Source organism: Xyrauchen texanus, chromosome 34 (assembly GCF_025860055.1).
Source record: "Xyrauchen texanus isolate HMW12.3.18 chromosome 34, RBS_HiC_50CHRs, whole genome shotgun sequence".
Lineage (NCBI taxonomy): Eukaryota > Metazoa > Chordata > Actinopteri > Cypriniformes > Catostomidae > Xyrauchen > Xyrauchen texanus.
Window position 1 is genome coordinate 14,489,447 of NC_068309.1, and position 26,568 is coordinate 14,516,014.

A 26,568-nucleotide genomic window follows, 5' to 3' on the forward strand; every position below is an offset into this window, starting at 1 on the left:
AAGACAAAGTAATTACGATGTCCTTTGAAACCTTAGACAAGAAAACTTCTCCAAATTAGAACACAGATGCTTAGTAAAAGGAAGGATGAATGAGAACTCCTTTGAAAGATACGATTCTTTTAAAGAGACTGACTGCAGTGGCCAATTGATTCGTTTGTACATTAATTCCAAACCTAGTACTCATGGGACCAGGCAAATAATTGTTTCCTGGCCCTGAGGTACCCCCAAAATTGCACATTTTAGATGTCTCCCTAATCTATAAATCACAATCCGTGTAATTTATCTTATACAGACACGAAAGAGACCACTTCAAAAACACTGAGAAATGTAAACGTCTAAAAACCGCTATTGTAAAAAAATATCTTCTTAAAATATCGAATGTCTCAAATATTTCCTCAATAGTAATAAAAAGGCTTCAGGGTCGCAACTTTCGGGACCGACCCCTCTCCTCCTCACACGTAGACGAGCGCGAGCGGAACCCAGACGCGATCTCACAACCGCGCGCCCTTTCTCCTGCTGCTGCGCGCGCTCACGCCTGCCGAACGCCCGTACTCACGCGAGCGGAGAAATCAAAACACTCCAACCGTCGACACTGAAAAGAACTGAAAAAGAAGCCAGCACGGCTCAACGGAAGAGTATTTAGCTCCGAGCCTTCAGCTTTTCTGTCTCTGCAGTGCGATAAAAGAAGCAGGGTCTAACAGCAGTTTTCGGGTTAAATATGTTAGAGATTCCGCGGGGAATGATACTGTTTCACGGAGCGTTATACATTTTTTTTCTCTAGAAGTTTGTAAAACAAGTTAGGGCGAAGGATTGGATGCTGTTTGTGGATCGTTGCAGAGTTCAGAGGACGCTGTTTCGATCTGGTGCGCGAGCGGTTGAGAGGAGATATCTCAAGAAGACTACAAAATATGGATTTATCGTTTACCTGAACCATTAATCTTTGAAAAATCGTCCGACATTCGTGTGTAGCAGCTGGTTTGCAGACATTTTTTGTAAAGGAAATATTGTTTTTAGTCCTGAGAGACACATTTTTGCTGTATGACAGGACGCGTTTGCACAGAGCCTTGAGAGATGAAGAAGAGGAAACTCAACTGATTATCCGAGGGGAAAACGCATCTAAATGTTAGTGTAGGTGCTTGCTGTAGCCTACTTAAAAGCGAAATTGCTTTGATGTGTCCTTTAATTTAGCGTCAAAATAAGATACATTTGTCACACAGACTCACGCTCAAAACGTAGATATGTGGGTTATACAGAGCTGGTAGAGGCAGCTCATCCGAAACCTGCTGGATTTAAGCTGAAAAAAAAAAAAAAAAGTTTTTAGGTGTATGCTATATTATCGGGGGAAATATTTTCTGAAAAAAAAGAGAAGAACTGTCATTAAACTCGACTGACAATTAACATCCTCATCTTGACACGTCTGTCATTTACGAGTGGCAGTCGGCCTGATTTCCCGTTAGTTTACCATTATTCGGTTTCATCTCTGTCAATATGGAGGAGTGGAGGCAGTGCGGGCGCTGGTTGATAGACTGCAAGGTGTTGCCCCCGAACCACCGGGTCGTTTGGCCCTCAGCGATGGTGTTCGACCTGGCCCAGGCGCTCAGAGATGGGGTGCTGCTATGCCAGATGCTGCACAATCTGTCCCCTGGATCCGTGGACCTAAAGCAGATCAACTTCAGGCCTCAGATGTCACAGGTGACTTATTGTCCTGTCCACTATGCATAGACTTATATTGGTGTGCTTCTCACCTATGCCATGGAAATGATTGTATGATTGATTACAATATAAACAGCTGCTGTTTGGATGGATGTAAATGAGTAATAACATTAACAGTATTTATGTTGGATGCATCGAAGAGAGATGCATTCAATGTGTTCCCCATAGCCAGGTGGTAAGTCTGAGTCTTACCAATAGGGGTCACTCAGCATTATTTTCGCATCTCAATATTCCGGGTTCAATACAAGTTAAACTCAATCGACTGCATTTGTGTCATCATTTTTTAAATAATTTGTACTCGTCTTAAACAAAAATTGAGGTTACAGTGAGGCAGTTATAATAGAAGTGAATGGGGCTAATTTTTAGAGGGGTTAAAGACAGAAATGTGAAGTTTATAAACAATTTTATAAAAGCACATGAATTCTTCAGTTAAAACTATATTATTTGAGCTGTAATGTTGTTTAAGTCGTAATTTTATAGTCGTTTTAGGGATTTAGGGTTTGTTGACATTATATCGTCATGGCAACAAAAGTGTAAAATTGGATATAACTTTATACAGGAAAGGTTAGTAAGTGATTTTATCACACTTAAATCATGTTAACACACCTATTGTTTATGTCTTGTGGCTATACGTTTTAAACGGTGATGGTTTAAAGGTTTACGGATTGGCCCCATTCACTTCCATTGTAAGTGCTTCACTATAACCCATATTTTTTCTTTCCTTTTTTTTAAGAAAAGGAGCAAGTCAAAATGTATTTTTGTGGTAATCAATATTATTCCATGAATGCTGTTGATTGACCTTAACTTGTGTTGAACCCGGAATATTCCTTTTTACAACCTAATGAAAATGTTACAATCGATTAAATGAATGTGGGTAATCTGTACACACAAAATCCTTATCAAATGCTTTATACATGCTTTGATCTTACACATCATCGGACACCCTCTGAAGTATCCCTTTTGGGGTCTTGCTATAAAGCAATTAGTATAATGCAAAGCACACAGGTGTCCTTTAAACTTTCTTTGGATAAGATCATATAGTTCTTTGAATTTGAGGCACTTCTAGTGCATGGTGCTTGACTTTAGCCTGCGAGGCGCATATATAATGACCATTTCAAAAATGTGATTTGAGGAGGTGTTGGGTTTAAAGATGTCTGTTAAGTGTGGGCCAAAGGTCTTATGTAAACATAAACCAGGAAAAGAAGCAAGCATTTCCTGGTTTCAGGAATGTGGCTTTCAGCCAGTTCTCTTTGTGAAGGAATGTGTGGCAAGGGCAATTCTTACCAGTAAATGTGAAGTGGCTAAGAAGCATGATGAAGCCTAATGTGCAAAAGTACGAGCAGTCAAGCATGACTGTTTTTAGAGATCTTGAGCATGCATCAGTGCATCCCACTGTGTCTCCCACCCCTTCAACATGTCATGGCAGTGCTTTTCATTTAGTCATGTTTAACTCTGCAAGTAGGAAATAACATTGTTTGGTGTAGATTTAGATTGGTCTTGAATGCCTTAAATTTTACTCTATACATTGATGTGTGATATCTTGAATGGCTGTCCCCCAAATCTGGACCATGTTTGTTAAGATTAAATTTAGCATCATGGTCTTACAGGTTTGTAATTACTGTATCTCTTGGAATGTTTTGCAAATATTTCCTTTCACGAATTAAAAATCAGTCCGATTTTAGGCTGTCATTCTATTTATTGTATAATATGTAGAGGAAGCTCTCTTCTTATTGTATGACTCTGTTTCAGCCAATACATGTATCATTTTGTTAGTTTCTAGCACCAAGGTATTTCATCAGGACCTTTGATCCTCCCACAATAGTTTCTTTCCCAGCATGGAGGGATTTTGTGTGGGATTATGTTGTGACAAATTGGGTAAAAGAAAGATCTGGCAGCACAATGGGGGTTTTGATTTATACACATGAAAGGTCAGTGTATGCCTTGATACACAGTGGTCGTTAATTTACTACCTCTATTAAATCAGGGCAAAGTGATTACATGGGCTGTTTGTGTTGGATGTCCATTGACTACAAATATTCTCCTGAATATGCCTCACCTTTTTCCTCATCGAACAATTTAAAGAAATCTTTCAACCAAATAACTAAATATATGTCATTACTTTAAACCACAGTAAATATTATTGATTTGACTCTGCACTATATTCTAAGATTTTAGAAGCCATACAGTCAATTTGTGTAATGAACAAAGTTACATTTTAAGTCAATAATGGCTTTTTTATGTATTTTTGTGGCTAACTAGGTTATGCCTTTAACCCTTTAAGCTTTTAGGATGTTTTTAAAGATTTGTTTTTCCATTGGCATACCCAAAATTAAAGTCTTACACTCGACAAAAACAAAACTAAGTTAAAAAACAAGTTTTAAGTCTTTGTTATAATTTTAAAGGAAACTTTTCAGATTTTAATTATATCAGCCAATGAACCTGCTGAAAAATCAAAAATAAAACTTGTGACAAAAAGTAACTTTTTCTTATTTTTCTGATTTGACATATACTTCAGGGTGACTCTGAAACACTGCTTTTTTTTCCCAATTATGTCACGTGTTGATACAACAAATCAATCAAAAGTTATAGTATTATAAAAATTATTTATCCTAGTGTCCGAAAACATCTTCAAGTGTCCAAAAGCCTCTAAAAACAAAACATAATATTTGTACATACAAACTAATTACACATGCAGACACAACATCGACTAAAGTTTTTGCATAGCATGCAGACATGATTTACGTAATGAGATTTCAATAATGGAATGATTAAAGCCATCATTCAGTCTATGTCATGTTCTTTGCACCATCTTCTGGTGGCTGTATGTAATAACATTTATTGATCTCTGCCCAAATATGGAGGACTGTCACCTCTGGTTGGAGCAATCTGAACCTAATCCAATTGGTTTAGCATTCCGTGATGCTACAACATTTCTGATAATGTCATCTGATTCAGGAAAGCTAATGCGTTAATACTCAAACCAGCCCGTCTGGCACCAACAATCATGCCACAGTCAGAATCACTGAGATCAAATTTTTTTACCCATTCTGATGGTTGATGTGAACATTACCTGAAGCTCCTGACCCGTATTTGCATGATTTTATGCACTTCTGCCTCACAATTGGCTAATTAGATAATCGCATGGACGATTGTTGGTGCCAGACGGGCTGGTTTGAGTATTTCTGCAACTGCTGATATCCTGGGATTTTCCAACTTTGTTGCCATGACAGCTTTAACACTATAACCCCTAAAACCCCAAATCGTCGTAAAACTGTCAATTTAAACAACTTTACTGCTCATATAATACACAAGTTTGAACAGAGGAATTAATGTAAGTGCTTTTAAAAAAATTAAAAGCTTCAGATTTCTGCCTTTTTAAAGCCTCCAAAAATTGGCCCAATTCACTTCCATTGTAAGTGCCTCACATGCCTCGACGTTTTGCTTTTTTTTTTAATGAAAAGGGTGGAGTCAAAATATTTTTTTGTGGTAATAATCAACATTATCCCACAGATACTGTCGACTGAGGAATATTCCTTTGATTTTTGTGCAACAGACTAATTTGATTAACAGGTTTATGTGTTCAAGCCTGTTGAATAACTGTCAACCATTAAATACCTATTGTCATTCTGGTAGAATCTGAGAAGCACTGCCTCAGGCATTAGTAAATAGAAAGGCATTTGCTAAAATAATTTAAGTGAACAAGTGCCTATGCAAAGCACACACAAAAAATGTTGCAGTAACTAGTAAATCAGCATATTAGTAAGTTGACTTTCTTCACAGTAACATTTTTGGAGTTATGCTGGAGCAAAGCCTGACTATCAGTACTGTTTGTGTCAGTCATACTGAGAGATACTTTCCTTCTCTATCAGATAATCAGCACTTAGGCTACATCAAATACCCATGAATGAAAAGCCAGGGATTTTCTACTCTTTTAATGGAATGAACATTCTTCAAATTACCATAATTATTTAGAAAAGATGAATGCTAGATTGCTGCTTGTGTTCCTGTAGTACTTCTGTAGTAACACTGTCTACTGCTATTATGTGGATTGTGTATTCCACTCTGCACAAGTTGGGCCGCATTATGTTATTAGCCTACATAAAAGATATGTGACCTGTCTCCTTAATTTTGAGACACTTTTACGCAGAAACACATTTTAAAATATATGCACTCAATTATGGAAAGCCTCAGCTTTTTTAATGATGAATTGGTATGTTTCTACCCTAAACCATTGTCTAAATATCGACAATTATTTAAATGTTTACTGATATAGGCCTAATCAGTTTTAATTCCTTCCCTTTTTACTTAATTGCATAATACTAAATATGTGTTTCTACCTGTGCCAAAGTGGCTCAAAATGATGTAGCATGTCACAGAATTGTTATAAATATTTATCAATATGATTAAGTAATTTATTGATTTACTAGGCAAAACGTGTTTGATTGAATAAACAAGTTACAAAGGCCTATATACTATAAGTGGATCTGAGGTCCCAGATAGACGGAGCAGGTCATTTCCTCTGGCTCTGTTTGACAGCTCTGTGGTTTTTCAAAAATAATTTTTTACCACTTTTATTTACATCAGGTGGTTTGGTAGCTACTAATGCCTTAAGGTGCTTACACACTGCCAGCGACATCGCGCGCGACAGCAACTCAATACCATTCATTTTCAATGCGAGCACAACGACTTCCGGCGACACGAGCTGTCGCGACCGTTGGCGCTAGATGTGGGCGTGTCCAGCGACGCGACAAAGTTGAGAAAAGTTCAACTTTGGAGCGACTAACGGAAGCGACAGCCAATAGGAGAGAAGACGGAGAGCTCACGTGATCCTTCTCTCTCTCAGCTCCTGCAGTAACGGAAAGATGGATGAAAGGCTAATTCTTGCTGTTAGAAATGTTCCAGTGCTCTATGATATGTCTCTTCCCACGTTCAAGGACATTTTTAAGAAAAATACTGTGTGGAAAGGTGTATCTGAGATCGCGGGATTTTATGGACCCAGACAGACCGGCATTTGCATTTTTGCCGCAGATAAACAGCCGCTATGGCAAACAGCACGCCTTGTTTCTCATTCATCTTTGATATAAAGCATTTTATGTACTGATTCCATTTATATTTAGTCTTTTCCCTCCAAAATGTTTGTTTTTAGTGGCAAGAAAAGAGATTCGCTGTCAACAGCAATGGAATGGCATCCGTGAATGTCATTTATAAACGTTACTAGGCAACCAGTAGTAGGAACGCCCACTAGCGACTTCACGCCAGCCACTGGCGACCTGCAGCGATAAAGTCGCTGGCAGTGTGTACGCACCTTTAGAGACAATTCAGGCACCAGTAGTGAGAATTTTTGTGTGTGCACGCTTGCATGCAATACCTGTGTGTTTAGATTATTTCACCTCTGGCTCAGCCATGGAGATGTGTCCTGGGACTTCCATCTTTAGGGCGAGGTCTGCCCCCCTCTCTGCAGGGCTTAAGGGAGCTTGCAATGTCTGTTGTTTCCACTTAGAAAATGCTGCCTTTCATTCAGCATGTACATGCAGGTCAGAGAGAATAAGACTTTTTAAGAGCAATACCGATTTTACAGGGGGGGAAATTCACTGATTACAGATATGGTGGCCGATATAGTTAATTTTTGAGCTGGAATAGACCTTTTCTATGTGGATTATTCACTGATTTTGCACCGATATGACTATGCAAAGGTACTCAGAAGACTGCTTTCTTAAACAAATATTTTTATCAAAGACATTGACATTATTATTATACATTGTCAACAAATTCTAGAAATGAACACTGAGAAAATAAAGAATGACTAAAAATACAATAAAATAGCTATAAAAACATCAGTACTGTATGTTCAGTGTCAGTCAGTTGCTGACCATTAAAATAAAGAATAAATAAAATAAATAGCTAAATAAACATCAGTACTGTATGTTTAGTATCAGTCAAATGCTGACTATTTTAATGCTCCCAGTCAATTAGGGGCAGGTTGAAAAAACAAGAAGCATTTACATCTGCCGAGACAAGAGAAAAACTCCAGCAGTGGTGTTACACCGTATTCTGCTATACAAGTTCAGGGGAAACCTTCAACGGTGGAAAATCAGACCTCTATATAATACATTTAGTAAATGCAATGACTGTAATTGTTCGGTTGAAGGAGTACCAAACTGTGAATCCATAACAAAATAGTTTGGTTAATACATGTTTACACATTAGCTTCCACTCAGTTGACAAACAATGAAAGTAGCTACGCGGTTGGCTAGTTAGCTATAAGGTTGTTGTCACGGAGAGTAAAAGATGGACCAGCATTGCCTCTCACCAACTAGGTAACAGCGTAGCGTGAAATCAACATTCAACAGACACAATCCACCACCTCACCGTTGTCTACTGAGCTGCAAAAAGACGCTATGATGTTTACCTTTCAATCTGCTGTGTTACTGACTGAACTGACAAACTATAGCTGGCTAACATAGCAAACAGATGTGATAAACATGATTGTCAGGGACTGGGAAAAAGGGAAAATGATGGGGTCATTGTTTATTAACTTTCCAGTATGTATTTCACAAACTAGTTAGCAACTTATCGTGACAACATCGCTCAACTCGGCACTGCTTAACTCCGCCCTGTCTGCAGAGCCGCCGTCAGCTCAGTAAACAGTGGAGTTGGAGCGCGCTCTGCTGGACAAACTGCGTAATGACACCAATTCTAAAGCATTGTTTTCTGCATTATATGTTCTGAAAAAAGTTTTCATATCTGCGTATAATATACCGATATAACGGTGAAGGCTTATATCGGCCAATAATATCGGATTACTCACGATTGCACTTTTCGCACGGTTGCACTTTTTAATTGATTATACTTCCCTTTTGCCTTTAACAACCAAGTTATTTTACTCATTTTTGGAGAATGCTTTTGGATACATTTGTTCTCATAATGCTTGTAGTTTTTTTCAGCAGGGATAATGAGTTTCATCTTTGAGATCTCGTTCTGATTTATTACATGTAACTATCCCCCACTCTGTCTCTCCCTTCAGCCACAATCTCATACAAGTTACTTTTGTTTTCTGACACTGACCACACTTCCTGGCCTCTGGCATCAGTTGAAAATTATTTTGTGATGGATCCTGGTTCTTTTTTTATTGTGAATCTGAGTAATGTTATTTAAACAAGCTGAAAGAGCAACACAAATTTGAAACACTAGCAGACACCACATTACATTTACACCCATTCACAATTGAGAATGTGGGTCTTGATGAATAAACTCTGTGTGAGACTAGGGATGTCACGATTATTAAATTTGGCTGACGATTATGATGATTAATTGTCATATATATTGTCATATTTCTTAAGGTGTGCTTATTTCTGCATGTGTGCTTCATAAACCTTAAGAAGTGATTTTTACACATTAAACTTGATAATAAAAGGGATACCTGATTTCTTTTTAAGGCTTTATAAACTTAATCACATGAAAAATAATGTTTTAAATATCAAAATATTTCAAAAACTTTTTGCTCTCTTTTTGGTCAAATTTAGTTTTGGTCAATTTAAAATGTTCTCTTGTTTTTTGAACTCATATATTTTACATTTTATATTTTTATAAAAAACTATATATAAAAAACTTTTTTTAGAAGATATATATATATATATATATATATATATATATATATATATATATATATATATATTTTTTTTATTATATTTATATAATATTTTATTATATTATGCAATAGTAAAATATTTCTGTCCTAATTTGTTTATTTTCACATGTTTTAATTCTCTTTGATTAAACCCATGAGCCCTTTTTTGTCATGAAGCAAAACCTTTGAGATTTTGTTTAATAATTTCATCACTCCACAGAAGTGTGCGTTTCCTCTGTGTCACTTTATGTATGAACCGGTAACATTTGCCGTTACACGACTGTTTAAAGTGTAATCAAAGCACTTTGCGTTCACTGTCACAGTTTATACTTGTTTGTTTATATTAGTGGTCGACCGATATATTGCAAAGGCAGATAAATTGGACGATATTCAGACTTTTTAATTATCGTCATCGGGCAATACATTTTCCCATTTGGCCGATATGCTTCTTGAGGGTGCCGAGAATCGCCTGCTTGTGAAATGACTGAGACATGTAAACGACCAGTCACGGTTCACTTTGTTGTTACATGCCATCATGTTACTATTTAACATTTAAATGGTCCGCATATCAGACTAAACAAGTTTGAACTCATAATGTTAACGTGCTCGCCTGTTTCATTCCCCCCTCTCTCTCCTCAACAGTTCCTTGTAACTTTTAACTGTCTTGTCTAAAACCCAACCTCACACAACTTCAACAGATCCAGCATCCTATGGATAGCTCATAAATCAGCCTCCCCTCAGCAGTTCCCTCTCACCTTTAACTTTCTTTTCTTATTAAATTAAATGGATATGTTACAGTGGCATAAGGGCAGGGTGAGTGGGTTGAATGTTTGGAGTTTTTAAGTGAATGCTGAAAAGACTATCAGCCTGTCAAGATTAATTTGGAGGCATTGCTCTGGGCCCTTAACACACATTTATATCTATTGGGCCATAGAACAAGTGATACATAGGCCATAGGCCAACATGTCATATAGTATGTTTCATTAAAATCTTTTTCTTGACTCACTCCTGGTGCCAGACTTTCTGTATAGGGGTGGGTAAATGTATTAATTGTCCAACCCTGATATCGATTCTTAAATCCCAAGATCGATCAAGAACCAAATTTTGCGCTATACAACTAAACTTAGTTGGTCTGAAAGGATTAGTCATTGTTATCGACAACGTCGACAATAAAACATTGCCAGGAAAATGTTTCGTCATCGTATAGTCATTTGATGTCATGTAACTTAACATGAGATCCTACAAAATGATGGCATGCGAGAGCAGCACTGCAGCTCGTGCCTGACTGAGCAGAGGAAGAAAACAGAGCTCACAGTCCAGATGCACTCTAAACTTTCACAGCTTCAGGTGATGTAGATTGCAAAGTATAAGGGAATTATACAAAAATACCAAATAAGTTAATACAGATGCACACTCATTGGGGAATAAGAAGAGCCAGAGATGCTGCTCAGCTGAAGCAAAACTTGCATGTTGAGCGTCTTTAAAGGAAACACCCTGACGTTACATCTTTAATGCAGTTATATTTAATGCTTTATTAAAGTTCAAATAATAAGGTAGCAGATCATGTAAATAGGGTTGGGAACGGAGAACCGGTTCTTGTTCAGAACCAGTTCCATTCATTAAAAAATACCGTAATTGTATGATCTTCGTGACTTTCGGTTCCGTTAACCGAATTTTCTGCAATTTTTTGCCAATGTGGCTGGAATGCCATACTCAAATACCCTTGACAGTGTTTCCACTGAAGGCTGCATCCTCAAACGCAAGGAATGTTAATTCCCAAGTTGAAGTACCTCAGTAGATGGGTGCAGAGTATATAATATGTATAATTATATTAATATATAATTAAAGTAAAGTATTAGACTAAAAGTCACCTGTAAAATCTACTTTCTTTTCACTCTACATCATTATAACTCTCCTAAAATTTACCTCCTAAAATTATACATTCCCTTCTAAAGGGACTTTGTTCCCTTCTCAGTCAAAGTGCTTGAGCTTGTTGGCATGCTGTCATAGTGTTACGATCCCGTGTTGTCCGCCCCGTGTTTTCTGTTGCACTCATCATTGTTCTCACCTGTGTCTCGTTTAGTCATTATTGTGTTTGTGTACTTAAGCCCGTGTGTTTGTTCAGTCTCTGTCGATCGTTGTTTTGCTCATGTTGAATGTTGACGTGTCATGTTCTTTGCTGAGGTACCCTGTTATTGCTGTCTTCTACTTTACCCTTTGTGGATGTTTTACCCAACCTATGTTCTCCTGTGTGTCGTTTTGTATTTGAGTTAGTTTTCCCATCGTGGGCTTTTCCTTTGTTCCTGTGTTTTGTATAATTATTATTAGTTTGTTAAATAAACCGCGTTTGGATCCGCCCCCCCCGCCCTCCCCCCCGTCTGCCTTCTCCTGCTTCCCACACACGCATAACACATAGGAACTATGTTACATTACATTTCCGTTTGTCCTACGAAAGCTGTGTCTTTAAATTAGATTTGTTTAAAGGAGGACTCTCGGTATACTGCAGCCTTTAAAGGACGCGTCCTACCTAGCATGATGCCTTCCAAATGAGACACAGCTAGACACAGCTAGTGTAATTAATTCCCAATCGAAAGAGCCTCGAACCGGCTCTTTTTGCATCACGGAACATATGTACTTCAGGTACAGTTCAAAGGAGCCGGTTCTTTTGAATCAACAGTGCGAAAAATACAACGCTTCCAGTATACAAGTAATCTTATTCTGATGTTCAAGTTTTGAATGTCCAATTCAGGATTAAATAAGAACTGTCTCACAAGCCTGAAGTACTACATTTGGCTACAAAACACAGTCTCAACTCTCTCTGGAACTGTTGCTGTTTATTTAATGATGACCTGTGTCTCTATTAAATAGAGTGCAGTTACTGACTGGTTGTTTATATGACAATGTATAATTAAAAAAAGATACAAAGATAATGTTTTGTTGTAATAAATGGAATTGATAAAATAATAAATGAATTAATGAAATATGTCATCACATTTCGTGTTGGTTTAGATTTCTTAATTTAAAATAGAGTAAGGATCTATTATTGGATTGTATTTATGTCTCTAAAATGTCTGCAAACACCTTTTACAAGAACTGTATTAAATTTAGTTTGGATTTGTTATATATGCTCTGTACAAATCTAAAATGATCTCATTATTTGGAATAACAGACAGCTGAGGATAGTAAATGCAATAAGAATTGTATTTCTCATTTCTAAATAATTCTTAAAAAAAAAGTACTAAAATAATTACTGGAATCGTTACTGGAACCGTTAAGGAACCAGAATCGTTAAGAAGGATTCGTAATCAGATCCGGTAACATAAAATTCCTTATGATTCCCAACCCTACATGTTAATAACTACAAACGCCGAAACTGGCATTTCTCTTTGCGGTCAGCACCTCTTCTATGAGTTGCGTATCCCGATCTAAGGGGGAGAGATTGAAACTGCATCTGGCTTAGGCACACTCTGGCGAAGGGATGCTCGTCCCTCGATTGCGCATGCTTAATGCAGCTAGATTATAATGTGATGGCTCGTGACTTATTGTATACAGTATGTGTCACGGTGCATTTCTTATCATGAAGAAATTTAGCAATACACAGCTTTATTAATAAGAGAGTTTGCTTTTTTATGAGTTAAATATGGACTGAAGTGAACAGAAAGGTGAGAGAGCATAGACTTCGCCCCATTATACACTGCTACAAAATACATTTTTGATTTGTTTTTTTTTTGGCTTGTTTTCCAATATAAATGTCTAAAACTTCTTTAAAACAGTGTACATTTTCTTTAGGAGTTATACCGCAGAAGATAGAATTGTTATCTGAGAATGTTGAATATAATATTGAAAATACAAATATCTTAAAATAAAAAATTAATAATTAAAAATAGATGCATTCACCTGCGAAGCAGCATATACGATATTTAGACTTACTTTTAGAGAATTGATCTTAAATATAGGTATATTTTGTTTTTACTGCACTCGCAGAAGTAAAACAAATTGAAAAGATACACTTATATACAAAATACCTTTTATTTACAAATATTTGTCTCTTAAAGCAAGTCTAAATATCTTATATGTTGCTTCTCAAGTACATTTACACTCACCTAAAGGATTATTAGGAACACCATACTAATACTGTGTTTGACCCCCTTTCGCCTTCAGAACTGCCTTAATTCTACGTGGCATTGATTCAACAAGGTGCTGAAAGCATTCTTTAGAAATGTTGGCCCATATTGATAGGATAGCATCTTGCAGTTGATGGAGATTTGTGGGATGCACATCCAGGGCACGAAGCTCCCGTTCCACCACATCCCAAAGATGCTCTATTGGGTTGAGATCTGGTGACTGTGGGGGCCATTTTAGTACAGTGAACTCATTGTCATGTTCAAGAAACCAATTTGAAATGATTCGAGCTTTGTGACATGGTGCGTTATCCTGCTGGAAGTAGCCATCAGAGGATGGTTACATGGTGGCCATAAAGGGATGGACATGGTCAGAAACAATGCTCAGGTAGGCCGTGGCATTTAAACGATGCCCAATTGGCACTAAGGGGCCTAAAGTGTGCCAAGAAAACATCCCCCACACATTACACCACCATCACCAGCCTGCACAGTGGTAACAAGGCATGATGGATCCATGTTCTCATTCTGTTTACGCCAAATTCTGACTCTACCATCTGAATGTCTCAACAGAAATCGAGACTCATCAGACCAGGCAACATTTTTCCAGTCTTCAACTGTCCAATTTTGGTGAGCTCTTGCAAATTGTAGCCTCTTTTTTCCTATTTGTAGTGGAGATGAGTGGTACCCGGTGGGGTCTTCTGCTGTTGTAGCCCATCCGCCTCAAGGTTGTGCGTGTTGTGGCTTCACAAATGCTTTGCTGCATACCTCGGTTGTAACGAGTGGTTATTTCAGGCAAAGTTGCTCTTCTATCAGCTTGAATCAGTCGGCCCATTCTCCTCTGACCTCTAGCATCAACAAGGCATTTTCAGCCCACAGGACTGCCACATACTGGATGTTTTTCCCTTTTCACACCATTCTTTGTAAACCCTAGAAATGGTTGTGCGTGAAAATCCCAGTAACTGAGCAGATTGTGAAATACTCAGACCGGCCCGTCTGGCACCAACAACCATGACACACTCAAAATTGCTTAAATCACCTTTCTTTCCCATTCTGACATTCAGTTTGGAGTTCAGGAGATTGTCTTGACCAGGACCACACCCCTAAATGCATTGAAGCAACTGCCATGTGATTGGTTGATTAGATAATTGCATTAATGAGAAATTGAACAGGTGTTCCTAATAATCCTTAAGGTGAGTGTATTTTTAGACAATTTGGCTCCAGGAAAAGTGTTGGGAACCATATTGTGTGTATGTTTCTTTTAAATAGCCTACACAATGTATTTTCAGTTATAAATATGTCTTTTTGGGGTTTGACAGCTTGAATGAAAGTTGCATGAATATAGTTTAAATATCCAATTTCAAGAGATCATATTTACTGATGAAATACATGGAATTTGTACATAAAAAAAAAAAAAAAAAAAAGCTAAAATGTGACCAAAATAATGAAAAACTAATGATAAAATAAAATTTGTAAAATCAATATTTTCATAACGTACCAAGTTAAAGCTTGTTAGCTATGTAAATATGTCTTTCATGCGTAAGCAAACTGGACATTATAACGGAAATATGGCCAAATAAATCTGAATCAAATTGAATCAAAATGAGAGCTTGTTAACTGGAATTGAATTGAATTGAGTCTGTATCATTACCCAGCCCTATTTCTGAAGCCGAGAGATGGGAGCATTTGGAGTGCATCTTTTCTCCCCCTCTGTGATAATTGAATCTGTATGCATGACCTTTCCCTGAACTTTGACCCCTGGCAGCTGAGTGCAAGTAATTTCATCAATAGAGCTTGTTAGGCACACTTCCTGGACCTTACAGCTGTGATCAGCTGCACCAGAGAAAGTGAATGAGATTTTAAAAGGAAGAAAATATGTGACTACTCAATTAAATTACACTATACTTAAAACTGCTTTATTTGCAGACAAAAAGAGGGAGGTCAGACAAATAAAGTACTGGTCTGTGGTTGCCAGAGCTTTATCTTTCATGTCTAAAGTTTATATCTGTGTGCTGTTATGATCTGTTTGGTCTGTTAGCACCGAGATTGGAATGTTCCATGAGTGGAACCGTTTATTCATTGGTTCCTGTTCATTCATCAGGGAGACCCATCATTAAGCAACTTTCTTTGGATTCAAAAGGAAAATCATTGGGTTCATGGATTAAGCAAGACCTCACACTATGACTGGACATGTTTAGGAGGCCAGACTTGTGTGTGGAAAGGACTTCAACACTATACCCATATTTTTGAGCTTGATAGATTGAGATTATGTTGCACAAACTCATGAGAGAGGACGTTTTTGCCATTCAAATAAGCTGTTGTCAGCCAGATTTCATGTGTTTAAAGGAATGATCATGTTGTGGAACACAAGCCATATGAAACCTTTCTATATAAACCTTTTTATATATTTAAATATATAAAATATTTATATATTTAAATATATACTGTTCACTCCCTGAGCACTTTAGTCTTAATAAATTGCCCCACATTTTCTTCAGCTGTTGTAGCCCATCCTCCTCAATGTGCGACGTTGTACATTCTGAGATGCTATTATGCACACTACAATTGTACAGAGTGGTTATCTAGATTTTGTCAGTTCAAACCAGTCCGGCCATTCTCTGTTGACCACTCTCATCAACAAGGCATTTCCATCCAACTACCACTCAAAGGATGTTTTTTGTTTTGGCACCATTCTGAGTAAACACTAGAGACTGTAGTGTGTACAAATCCCAGGAGATCAGCAGTTACAGAAATACTCAAACCAGCCCATCTGGCACCAATAATCATGCCACAGCCGAAATCACTGAGTCAATGATTTTAATGCATTGCACTGCTGCCACATGTTTGGCTGATTAGATAATCTCATTAATAAGTAGGTTAGGACCTGAAATTCTTTACAGGAATTCGGGTATTGTGCACAATTTTAATAATTCCACCATGTTCATAGCGTGAGAAATTTCCGCACACTTTTATTCACTTCAGAGTGCAGTTGCAAATTATTAAACCAATATTGTAGCTACAGATGAACACATGAAATCAATAAACTTCTTTTTCTATCAAACTGTAATTCCAGAAGATGCGCAAGTAAATACGTTCCATCTCTCCCTCTCTTGTGCAGCTGTCAGCAGTGTCAAAAATGTAAGTGCGTGCAGCGAGGAAGTGCTTTGTCACATAGTTACTGAACTTAAGATGTTACAGACATATAAGCCTGTTCATTTGTTATTAACACAGCATTATACTGTGTCTCCGTTAGCGAGCGATGCAATAAAAGTAACGCTCCTGTTCATAGTCAACAAAGCTGTTAACATTGCAAGCATGTGATTTTGGAGTGATATTTTCATATTTTGGTGCTCATCATAAGTTATAATGCAGCACATTTTAAAAGAAAGGCAAAAATAGTAAAAAGGCTTTGTGTACTAGCTGCATGGTGAAGAGAGACACTTAAACACCTGTTACATCTCACATCTCCATCCCTAGTATTCCACCCAAGGTCGTAAATTAACGTGGGCTCTTGACAAAATGCCCCCGAAATTCAAAATATGGTGGTAAAACATGCACCTGCAAAGAATTGCTGTTACTGTTGTTTTTTTAATAACATTTGATATAGGCCAGGTCTAAATACACACATCGTGATCTTCTTTGGAATTTTAGCTGAACTTTCAGTCAGTGGCGGATACTCGCACCATAAACTTGCACAGACGGGCACTCCGCTTCTCATGCATCAATTTGGTGTTGTGCTAATGCGCTAAATTATGTGACCGTTTGGACCATTTATTAAAAATATACTGTCCTAGTGAGTAACCTTGTCGCTCCTTGTGCTACTTCCCTGCCATCGGCTTATCTCCCATATCTGTCTGTTTGAAAAGCCTCCTCACCAGCTAGAAGCCAAAAGTGCAGGAAGGATGGATGGTATACGGTACATTTATTAAGTTAATCATGTCTGAGAGAACACAACATTGTAGCATCTGAACCAATCAGACACTCAAGTGAATGGTAATCATAATTTTGTAGCTCCAAAAATCATATAAAGGAAACATAAAATCATTCTTATGACTCCAGTGGTTTAATTAATATTGTCAGATGCAATATAATAGGTTTGGGTGAGATCAATATGTAAGTAATTAGTTTTACCCTAAATCTCCACTTTCACTTTCACTTCCAGATATGAAAGTGAAACAAAACAGGCACCACATGTGATTTTCAGATGTAAAAGGGAAAGTGGAGACAGAGTAAAAAAAGAAAAATAAACAGTTTCTTTACTCCCCCACACCTATTATATTGCATCTGTACATATGGATTTAACAACTGGAGTCATATGGATTACTTTTATGTTTCCTTTATTTGATTTGTGGAGCTACGATGGTCTGATCACTACAGATCAGAGACATTCTTCTAAAAATATTAATTTGTGTTCTTAGAAATTCATACACATCTGGGATGGCATGAGGGTGATTAAATGATGAGAACATTTGGTGAACTATCCCTTTAAGCTCCTCATTTCAAATCTGGAAAAATGCTGTCATCTCCTCCATGTCAATGCATTAGTTTTGTAGGCTATTTTAATTTAACAGCTAAAATATTTGGAAATATGTGAATGAAAGAAAAAGTAACAAATTGCATATGCAATGTACAGATAATCCAATTTTGAAACATGCCATTTTTTTATTTTTTCAATGTATTGATTAATTATAACATAAACGAATGACATGGTCATTTTATACAGTTAGAATAGAAAAATTGCCCATGTAAAGGTAAGAAAAAAATCTAAATATCAAATATTTCCCTATAATGGAAACGTTTATTTCTTACCCAGGTTCCTTCTGATCTATACAGAAATTGAGAAGTTCGAATTTCAGTCTTACGAGATTTATACCCAAACCCCCCAGGTGTTCCGAATAAAACGCTCAGTGAGTGTACATGCTATTACCATATTAACATTCTATAGTAATGTTGTAAATTAGCAATGACTGTCTTAATAATACATTTTAATAGCTATGGAAGTGGGGTCTACGGAAGGGAATGATATTTGAGAAATTGACTGGCTGTGTAATGTTTCAGTTTCTCTCATTTTGACAACAGAACACAACTCATCCTCATTTGATCATTTGGTGGCCTTCGGACTGAATGCAGACAGAATGACATGATATGCACATAGGGTTTCGAGATGCCAACTCCATCACAAGTGACATTCTGTTGTGAAAAAGAGAGATGAAGTAAAGAGCAACACACTTGGGGAGCTTATGTAAGTAAATAAGACCCCATCTGTGTGGATTTTGTTGCAGAATATTAACACAGATGAGCCAGTGAAAGAGACTCGATTTTGTCAGAGCTCACTGCAGACCAAAGGAGTAGATGGCCAGTAGGGCAGATCCAACAGATGGCTACCTCTCCCTTTGATGGACATCATCTTTATACACCATCATCTTTTTCTCGCTCTTCTTATGTATACTCCTCAACATTCTACCCATCTTTTTGCATTGTCCCGTCGTCTAGTGAATCTGACGTTCCTAAGCGCTCTTGATTCCTGAAGCAGGAAGTTTAAGACATAGAAACCGTAGCTGTCAACGCTCAATGCTGTCTTTTTAAAACTCCTACGTTTCTCTCTTTGCGGGCAGTGCTATTTTTTGATGCAGCTGAGTCTACTGTGGTATTTGCTGCAGATAAATTGTAGCTTCTGACTGTGGTGGAGGCGATAAGCATCATGATGCTGTAGAGAGAAGCAAACAGTCCTCTCCTTCTCCACGTCTAAACACGCTTCCTCCCAACGTTTCCTCGTGCCAAAACTCATTGGGTTTGACGATAAGCTTCTTAATATTTTCTGCTATCTCTACGAGCAATGTGAAAGATATGATTGTCTCTGGGGAGCTGATTCCTTTGCAATGCGTAGTTTGTAACATTTTGGGGCGTACAGATTTTTCCCAGCAATACGCAGCTAACCAATATCCCATTACTGACCAGAATTGATCATATCTCATAAATGGCTTTGGAATAGGAGGAGGGGCTCTGAGGTAGGATGGCAACATTAGAGAGTCCTGTTAATGGCTGCTGTGTATTGATCTTATCCCCAGCTGGTGCGCTCATGAATCATGCAAACAGGAAGTTGTGTATCGTGTCCACCCTTCCTCTTGTTTCTTCCCTGTGAGTAGACTCTGGATTAGTGGCTATCTTTGTTTAAACCAAGCTTAAAATAGTACTCTCTTCCTCAATCTAGTGAATATTTAAAAACAGGCCATTTTGTTTTATAATGTATAACTCACCAAAAAAAAAAAAAAAACTCAATTTCATATGACATTGTTGACATAATTGTGAAGTTTATAAGCAAAACAGAGAGTCTCAAGTTATGTTTCTTATGCTTTGCATTCAACTGTGTCTCATAAAATCACATTACTATACCTACATTGCAAAATGGTTTTTATGTGACTTTTTCTGTGTATCATGGCATTTTCTTAAAATTAACAATATTAATGATATTTATACACTTTCATACAAATTACAAGTAGATTAAAAGTTCTTAAACACTTTTTGCTCTGTTCTGCACAAAAAAGACCATCACATTATTACATGAAAACACTTTTATTATAGCACATGAATTTTAAGGCATTAAACTTTTATATTAATATTACATAAACAACTACATTTAAAAGCTTATTCCAGTGCAATCGGGTTGTGCTGTAGTTCAGCTGATGGAGATTTGCACTTGCAACATGAAAGAACAAGGTACGAGTATTGAAGAGCATGTATGTTGACAGGTGAGCCAAAAGTCCCACAAAATAAAAGAACCACAAAAAGACAGGGTTGCTTCTGCACTTGTGAGGTAGGTTTTGTTGAAACTTGATAGAGCATTAACCTTAAAAATCTCATCTGTTTGTGAGAACATTTAACTCCCTTTTAGCGCCAAATAGAGGGCATTTCACCTCAGAACTGCCGTTATACATATACGTGTAATGAACTGGCTAATGCCATTTTCCAAAATTTTATAAACAGTCGCTTAATTTTCATGAGATTAGGCTGTTTGCATTTGTGAGTAATGAAACAATGCAACCCAACTGCAGAAAGTGATAGAGTTTTTGTCAACAAGAACATGACATAGTGCTCTGCCAATGAAAAATGACTACATCAGTGACAGGAAATGTTAAATTGTATTTACTGTGTTGAATAATTATTTATAGCTCCCCATTTGTTTTTACATGCATCTCTGCAAGTTGTTTATACATATGTCAAAGTACAAGTAGCCTAAATAATTAACCTAGATGAACACATGATTGATTGTGTTATAATTCTGTTTGGTTACAGATTACATTGGATCTTGTTTCAGCCAATCAGAATAGAGGTTCTGTTTTGAATAACACCTCTCATCAGAGACATTTATCTCACATAGTTCCTTAATTTCTTTCTGCCAAATGCACTTCATTACCATTTTAACCAAACATGTCATGTGAGATTGTAACAGTGGCTGGTTGCCATGGCAAACAAAGCTTGAATGGAACTATTCTTGATCAGGCAAAAAAAAGTTGCATGTCACCCTCTGTTTGATTATAAATATGGAAATCCAGTAGGATTTTCATCTCTCCTGGCAGTCTGGTGTGTCAGTAGGCAAATACGCCCAGGTTTTTGCATAGGGGTAGCTGCTGGCAAAGGAAGAGAACTGTTAAATGATGCAAACATTTCTTTCAGAGAGAAATGGACTGGCTATTTGTGTCTTAGTAGTAAGAATTTGTATTAAGAGTCTGACGTTAAACCAGTGCAACCAAGCTTTTTATCATGTGCTCATAAAATTTTTCTGTTCTCTAATTTGTGGGGTTTTTAAATCACAGACCCTACATGATAAAAACCTAGCTTTATTTTGTGGGAAGATGCACATGCACAGCAGTTACAGATTGCATTATAAGTGATGGGAAAATCCACTTCTACAGAATGTGTATAAGTGATTTGAAGTGACTTTTTACTTAGTTACTGTACCTTGGCAGGCTTTATCCACAACTATTTTAACAATCATCATGCACTCTAGAGTCTAGATTTCATTTTCTTTCCCAGAAAAGGCCATACAGTCTGATGTGAGATAGCCACCTCTCTCCAGAGTGCATGATGGGCTACCTGATCATGTAATCACACACAGTGTCCAGTATGAAAAGCACTGTGTTTATTTCACTCACAAATTGGATTGATTATTTCACTCCCAAATTGGATTCCTTGCAGAAAAAGCAACACCTAACTAAACCGACCCACACAAAGCATGTTTATTCACAGTTGTTCAATACTGATGTCTATATTTTACAACGTTTTGTGATGAATGAATAATGAATTAACCAATAAATACATGGTAGAAGGTACGAATGACAGAGGTTGGAAGTTTTCCCAAACATGCTTTTGTTTTTAAGGTGGCTATGTGTCCAATCTTGATGTATAGCACTGGTAAAAGCAATTTCCTGGGTGCTGGAAGAAGACATTGTAACAGCAGGTATGATTATGCAGAAGCTGTTTCCATTAAGGAGGAGAAAGTTGAGAAATGTGGCAGCATTAATGCAGGGCTGTAATGAAACCAGTCAAGTATGAAGAGATTAGAGCCGAAACAATTGAGAATCCTGCATGAAGCAACTCTGATGAAAAACAACAATACAAATGAGCTGGTGAAGGTCTGATTTGAAGGGAAGCTTTTAGTGAAACAGAGCTTTCAGAATCAAAATGACTGACCCTTGCTCAATGATAATTTCAAGGAGGGGATTTTCCTGAATCACACTAGGGTGACATTGGTTAACTACAACACAAAAAGCACAAATCAACATGCCAGCCAGACTCTACAGACTTCCTTAGGCATCTGGTCTACCGGCTTTTCTCTGCACACAGCGAGACGAGGTTGGATTGTGAAACCTCTCCTCCCTCCCTTCATCTAGACAAAAAGAAACATCTGGAAGAAAAGAGAGTTCAAAACACACCCATCCTCACCCTTGAGGAAATAAAGAATTTAGAAGATGAACAATGCTCTGAAGAACTGGACACTTTTGTGTCAGCAGGGTTTTCTCTCCCTCATTTTTTTGTCAAGTTTTCATAATAATTTATTTAGCCATGGGGATTTATTCTTCTAACTCAAAATTGTATCGTTTTGCTACTCTTTCTCAGTTTTGTCAGATTTCCAGGCAATAGTATCATGTTGGCAGTGCTAAGTGTGAGGAACATTTGAAAAGAACTCTTAAAGCATTCAGTGATTTTTGCAGAGGATTTCCATTATTCAAGCTTACTGGATTAGCTCACAGTCTCGACACACAGCATATCTTTGCTTTCATCTCTGTAACCCATCATAATCTTGTTTAAATATTTAATAATTTTGCTGTGTAATTCAAACAATCCCATATTTGTGGAAGAGATTGAATTAATTCATTTGCATTTGCACACTGTTGCAAGAAGCAACATATTAAAAAAAGTGTCAGGCTATGCTATGAATGAAATTCTACTGAAATGGAAAGTTGTTTAGCAACACACAACCAATCATGTAATACCTCAGTGCTTAGCTCATTCATTATTCATGTGCTTTGTACAGTTGCAAAAACATTTGCGCGCTGTTTACGTTATCTGTCTGAGGGACACTGGTTAAATGTTGAACAGCGATGGCCAGGGTACAAAATTTACTTTTCTGCCCACCAGCTACAGTTGCTGGTGAATGCCCAATTTGACCAACCAGTTTGATTTATTTTTTAAAAACATTTTTACCAACCATTTTTCAAATAATGTATAATTATATGTTGTTTTCTACTCTATATGCTATATATTGTAGAAATTAACATACAGTATATAAAACATAATGTGTTTATGAAAGCATATACTGTATAACACATAATAATACCATAATATTATTATCATTGTAATGGTAAATTTGCATCATGCACATAGAGGTTGAAACGTAGACAAGCACAGGAGAGAAACTTCTTGTTCAAGCATAATTTCTGAGGCCTTATTGTATTATTATGACACAGTGTCGCTGCATGCCCTTTGCTTTGTACGGTAATATATACAGCAACATATCTGAAATTATAATGTCAAAATGTAGTGAACCTGCAGAGTTGCATTCACAATGCATGTAAAACAAACTGCTCTGTGGAAATAAAGATACCTAAACTCAGAACATGAGAGCAAACTCATGAGGTTTTTTTTTTTTAAGAAAAGGAGGGGAGATGAGTTGAAATTCTTTTATGTAGTAATCATCATTATGCCACAAGTGCTGTAGGATAAGCTTAACTTGTTTTGAACCCGGAATATTAATTTAAACATTATCTCTCATGCTTTGAGTTTCACTGTTTTCATGGCATATTTGTATTACAAGTTTTTGATACAGCGTAGTGCACATACAGGTGCAACATCTTAAAATAGTTTTCTGAGCGTGAGAGAAGCACTTCTGCTTTTAGTGTATAAGTCTAGTGTTTCCATTCTCAATCAGGTTTTGCTCTCTTGCTCCTTGTTGGGGAAGTTTCACTGTAGAGTCTCTGGGTTCGGCATTCATTATTCAGAAACAGCAGCACATAGTAGTTTGGTGCCTTCCTTTATGACAAAATTATAAATGTTTTGTTTCAGACAGAAAACACTCATGTGGGTGGGTAGAGATTTAGAGTTAGCGTAATTCTCCAAGTGAGAACAAAAGCAATTTATTTCCTACTTTTTATTAGCACTGAACAGCACCCAGTGGAGTGTATTCCTGTGTTTCTGCAGTTCTATGTTCAATCGTTTCCCCATAAATATTTTCTGTGCTGATAAAGATCTGTTTTCATTTCACAGGATTAGGATGTCTTTGAGGTGTTTCTCAAGCTCTTATTATATTTAGCAAAGTCCTATTTTTACATGGAAAATATCCAGCTTGTGTTTTTGAATGGAAGAGTTTAACAATCGCATACAGTGTATAGCCTTCCATTGGCTGAAGCAAACACTTACAAGTAACATATTTTAGGTGTTCTAATAATTAGAACTTTTAATTGGTTTATAGCATATTTAATTAAAAAAGCTAACCTGTTCAACATTAAATTAATTAAATACAACACAATAGCTAATGTGTTCATTTATAGTTAACAAACAGCAAACTTGATTAACTTCTTAAACGGATAATAAGATAATCTCTGATCTCAGGTATCTTGGTGGGTATGGTGGGAAGCAACGATGTGTAGAGAACAATCGGCCACTGTTTAACAGCTTGGATTGGACTGATCGCTTAGATTGACTGGTCTTGATTTACAATTCACACAACAGAAACAGTGCTGGGTCTTATTACTTGTTACTTATTCTATGTAATTATGTTTCTGGTTTATTTTGGCATTTACAAATGTAAGTAGTTTTTAGTTTCAGTAAAACCCTCATAAGAGTTAAAAAAAAAAAAAAAACTATCACTTTCTCAGCAGTGTTGTAACATAACATTGGGGCGGCTGTGTCTCAGGTTGTAGAGCGGATCGGCCACTAATCGCAGAGTTGGCGGTTCAATTCCCAACACACATGACTCCACATGCCGAGGTGTCCTTGGGCAAGACACTGAACCCCAAGTTGCTTCCAATGGCAGGCTAGCGCCTTGCATGGCAGCTCTGCCGTCATTGGTGTATAAGTGTGAATGGGTGAATGGGACACAGTGTAAAGCGCTTTGGTAACCGCTAAGGTTAAAAAAGGCGCTATATAAGTGCAGACCATTTACCATAAGAGCCTGCAAACATGAGATTTACATGTTTGCATTTTTTAGAAAATCAAGATTATGCGTGGTTGAAACACATTTAGATTTTGTAGACTCACAAAATTAACTTTAAATTAGACACTTTTTGTGTTGGAAAGGCCGTATTGTATCACGCTCTTCTTCTGAGGTAAATTCACAGCGTGTCTTCTTCCAAAAATTATAATGAGCTCAAACAGGAAAGACTGTACCTCTTGTTGGTTTCATACAGATTACACAATCAGAGAATATTTGTTTTCGATTTATATTGGTTCAGTTAAAAGTAGATAATTCAAGTTTTCTCATTGCTGCGAGGCAAGTATACGCTGAGTTAAGGTTAGTTTTCGTGACTCGCTCCAGACAGAAGTTAACAGAGACCGAGACCGCGCATTCTGTATGATTTCTTTATTTTACAAAACCACAAAGTTTTGCTGTTATTATGAGTGTACACCAGAGCATGTGAGCGGAGCAGTGACGCTCACGGCCCAAGCGGACACTCTGCTCAAGTACCGCTCACCGGGAAATAAGCGTTCGCTCAACACACCCCTTCAAGTGATAAAACAAATGTGCATTGGCATGGAAACTCGCTTTTCAGTTTAAACTGGACCTGAGTGACACAACCGACCCAGAAAAACACAATCTTTTCAACTTAAAAGTTTGTTTGAGTCGTTTATGGGAATAATGAAACTGGTACCAGGAAAAATATTGCAGGTAAAAGTGTAATTCATTATTGTTCTTCAGTTGTCTCAATGCAATGATTATACTGTAGATTTGATACATTAATTGGCTTCTGATTTAATGCTATCAGACTTTGGGTCTGTACATTTTCTGTTCAGTTTTAAAAGGTTTATTAAGTTATCCAGAAAAGAGCAGTGAATGTTTTTCTCTTTTCAGTGTTGTTGCTGCTGTTTTTAATATTCCCTACAATTGTATATGTACTAATCGTATTCAATCTAAAGGACTGTGTTTATTTATATAATAATTATTATATTAGTAGATACCATGTACCCCCTTTGTTTTTCCTTGATGTTTTTAAAGCATTTTTAATCTAGAATATTTTTTTTTTTACATTTTACGTATCGTTAAGGTTTGGATTTGGCTTTGGGAAACTGACCAGCAGTTATGTGCCACTTTATCCCGAAGCAGAAATTGAAAGCAACAGGTGGTCAATTAAGTGAGAGAATTCCGCTATGAAATTCACTATGTGAGAGTGAAAATCTTTACCAATCAAATGCTCAATTCTACAAATTAGGACACCGTGATCTGCAAGATCATACATGTTTATTGGTTTTGATGCAGGGATTTTTTTGTGTGTGTTCGCTCATTATACAGTTTTATTAAGCTTATTCAATAGAGTGTGCTCTAACGTTCTCAACCCTGCAGAACCATGCCTGCATCTAGATTGCAGCTGCACTGACGTGATTCTAAAACAACAA

General features: G+C 37.1%; 1 protein-coding gene across 1 annotated transcript in view; it reads left to right on the top strand.

Moving 5' to 3' along the window:
• The first annotated feature begins 514 nt into the window (after positions 1-514).
• The window catches only part of LOC127628227 (guanine nucleotide exchange factor VAV2-like), a 286,511-nt gene continuing 260,457 nt past the window's right edge, over positions 515-26,568 (top strand). The window contains exon 1 of the mRNA XM_052104998.1: positions 515-1,692. Coding sequence (XP_051960958.1) covers positions 1,489-1,692 — 204 coding nt within the window. The 5' untranslated portion in view covers positions 515-1,488. The remainder of the gene's footprint in view (positions 1,693-26,568) is intronic.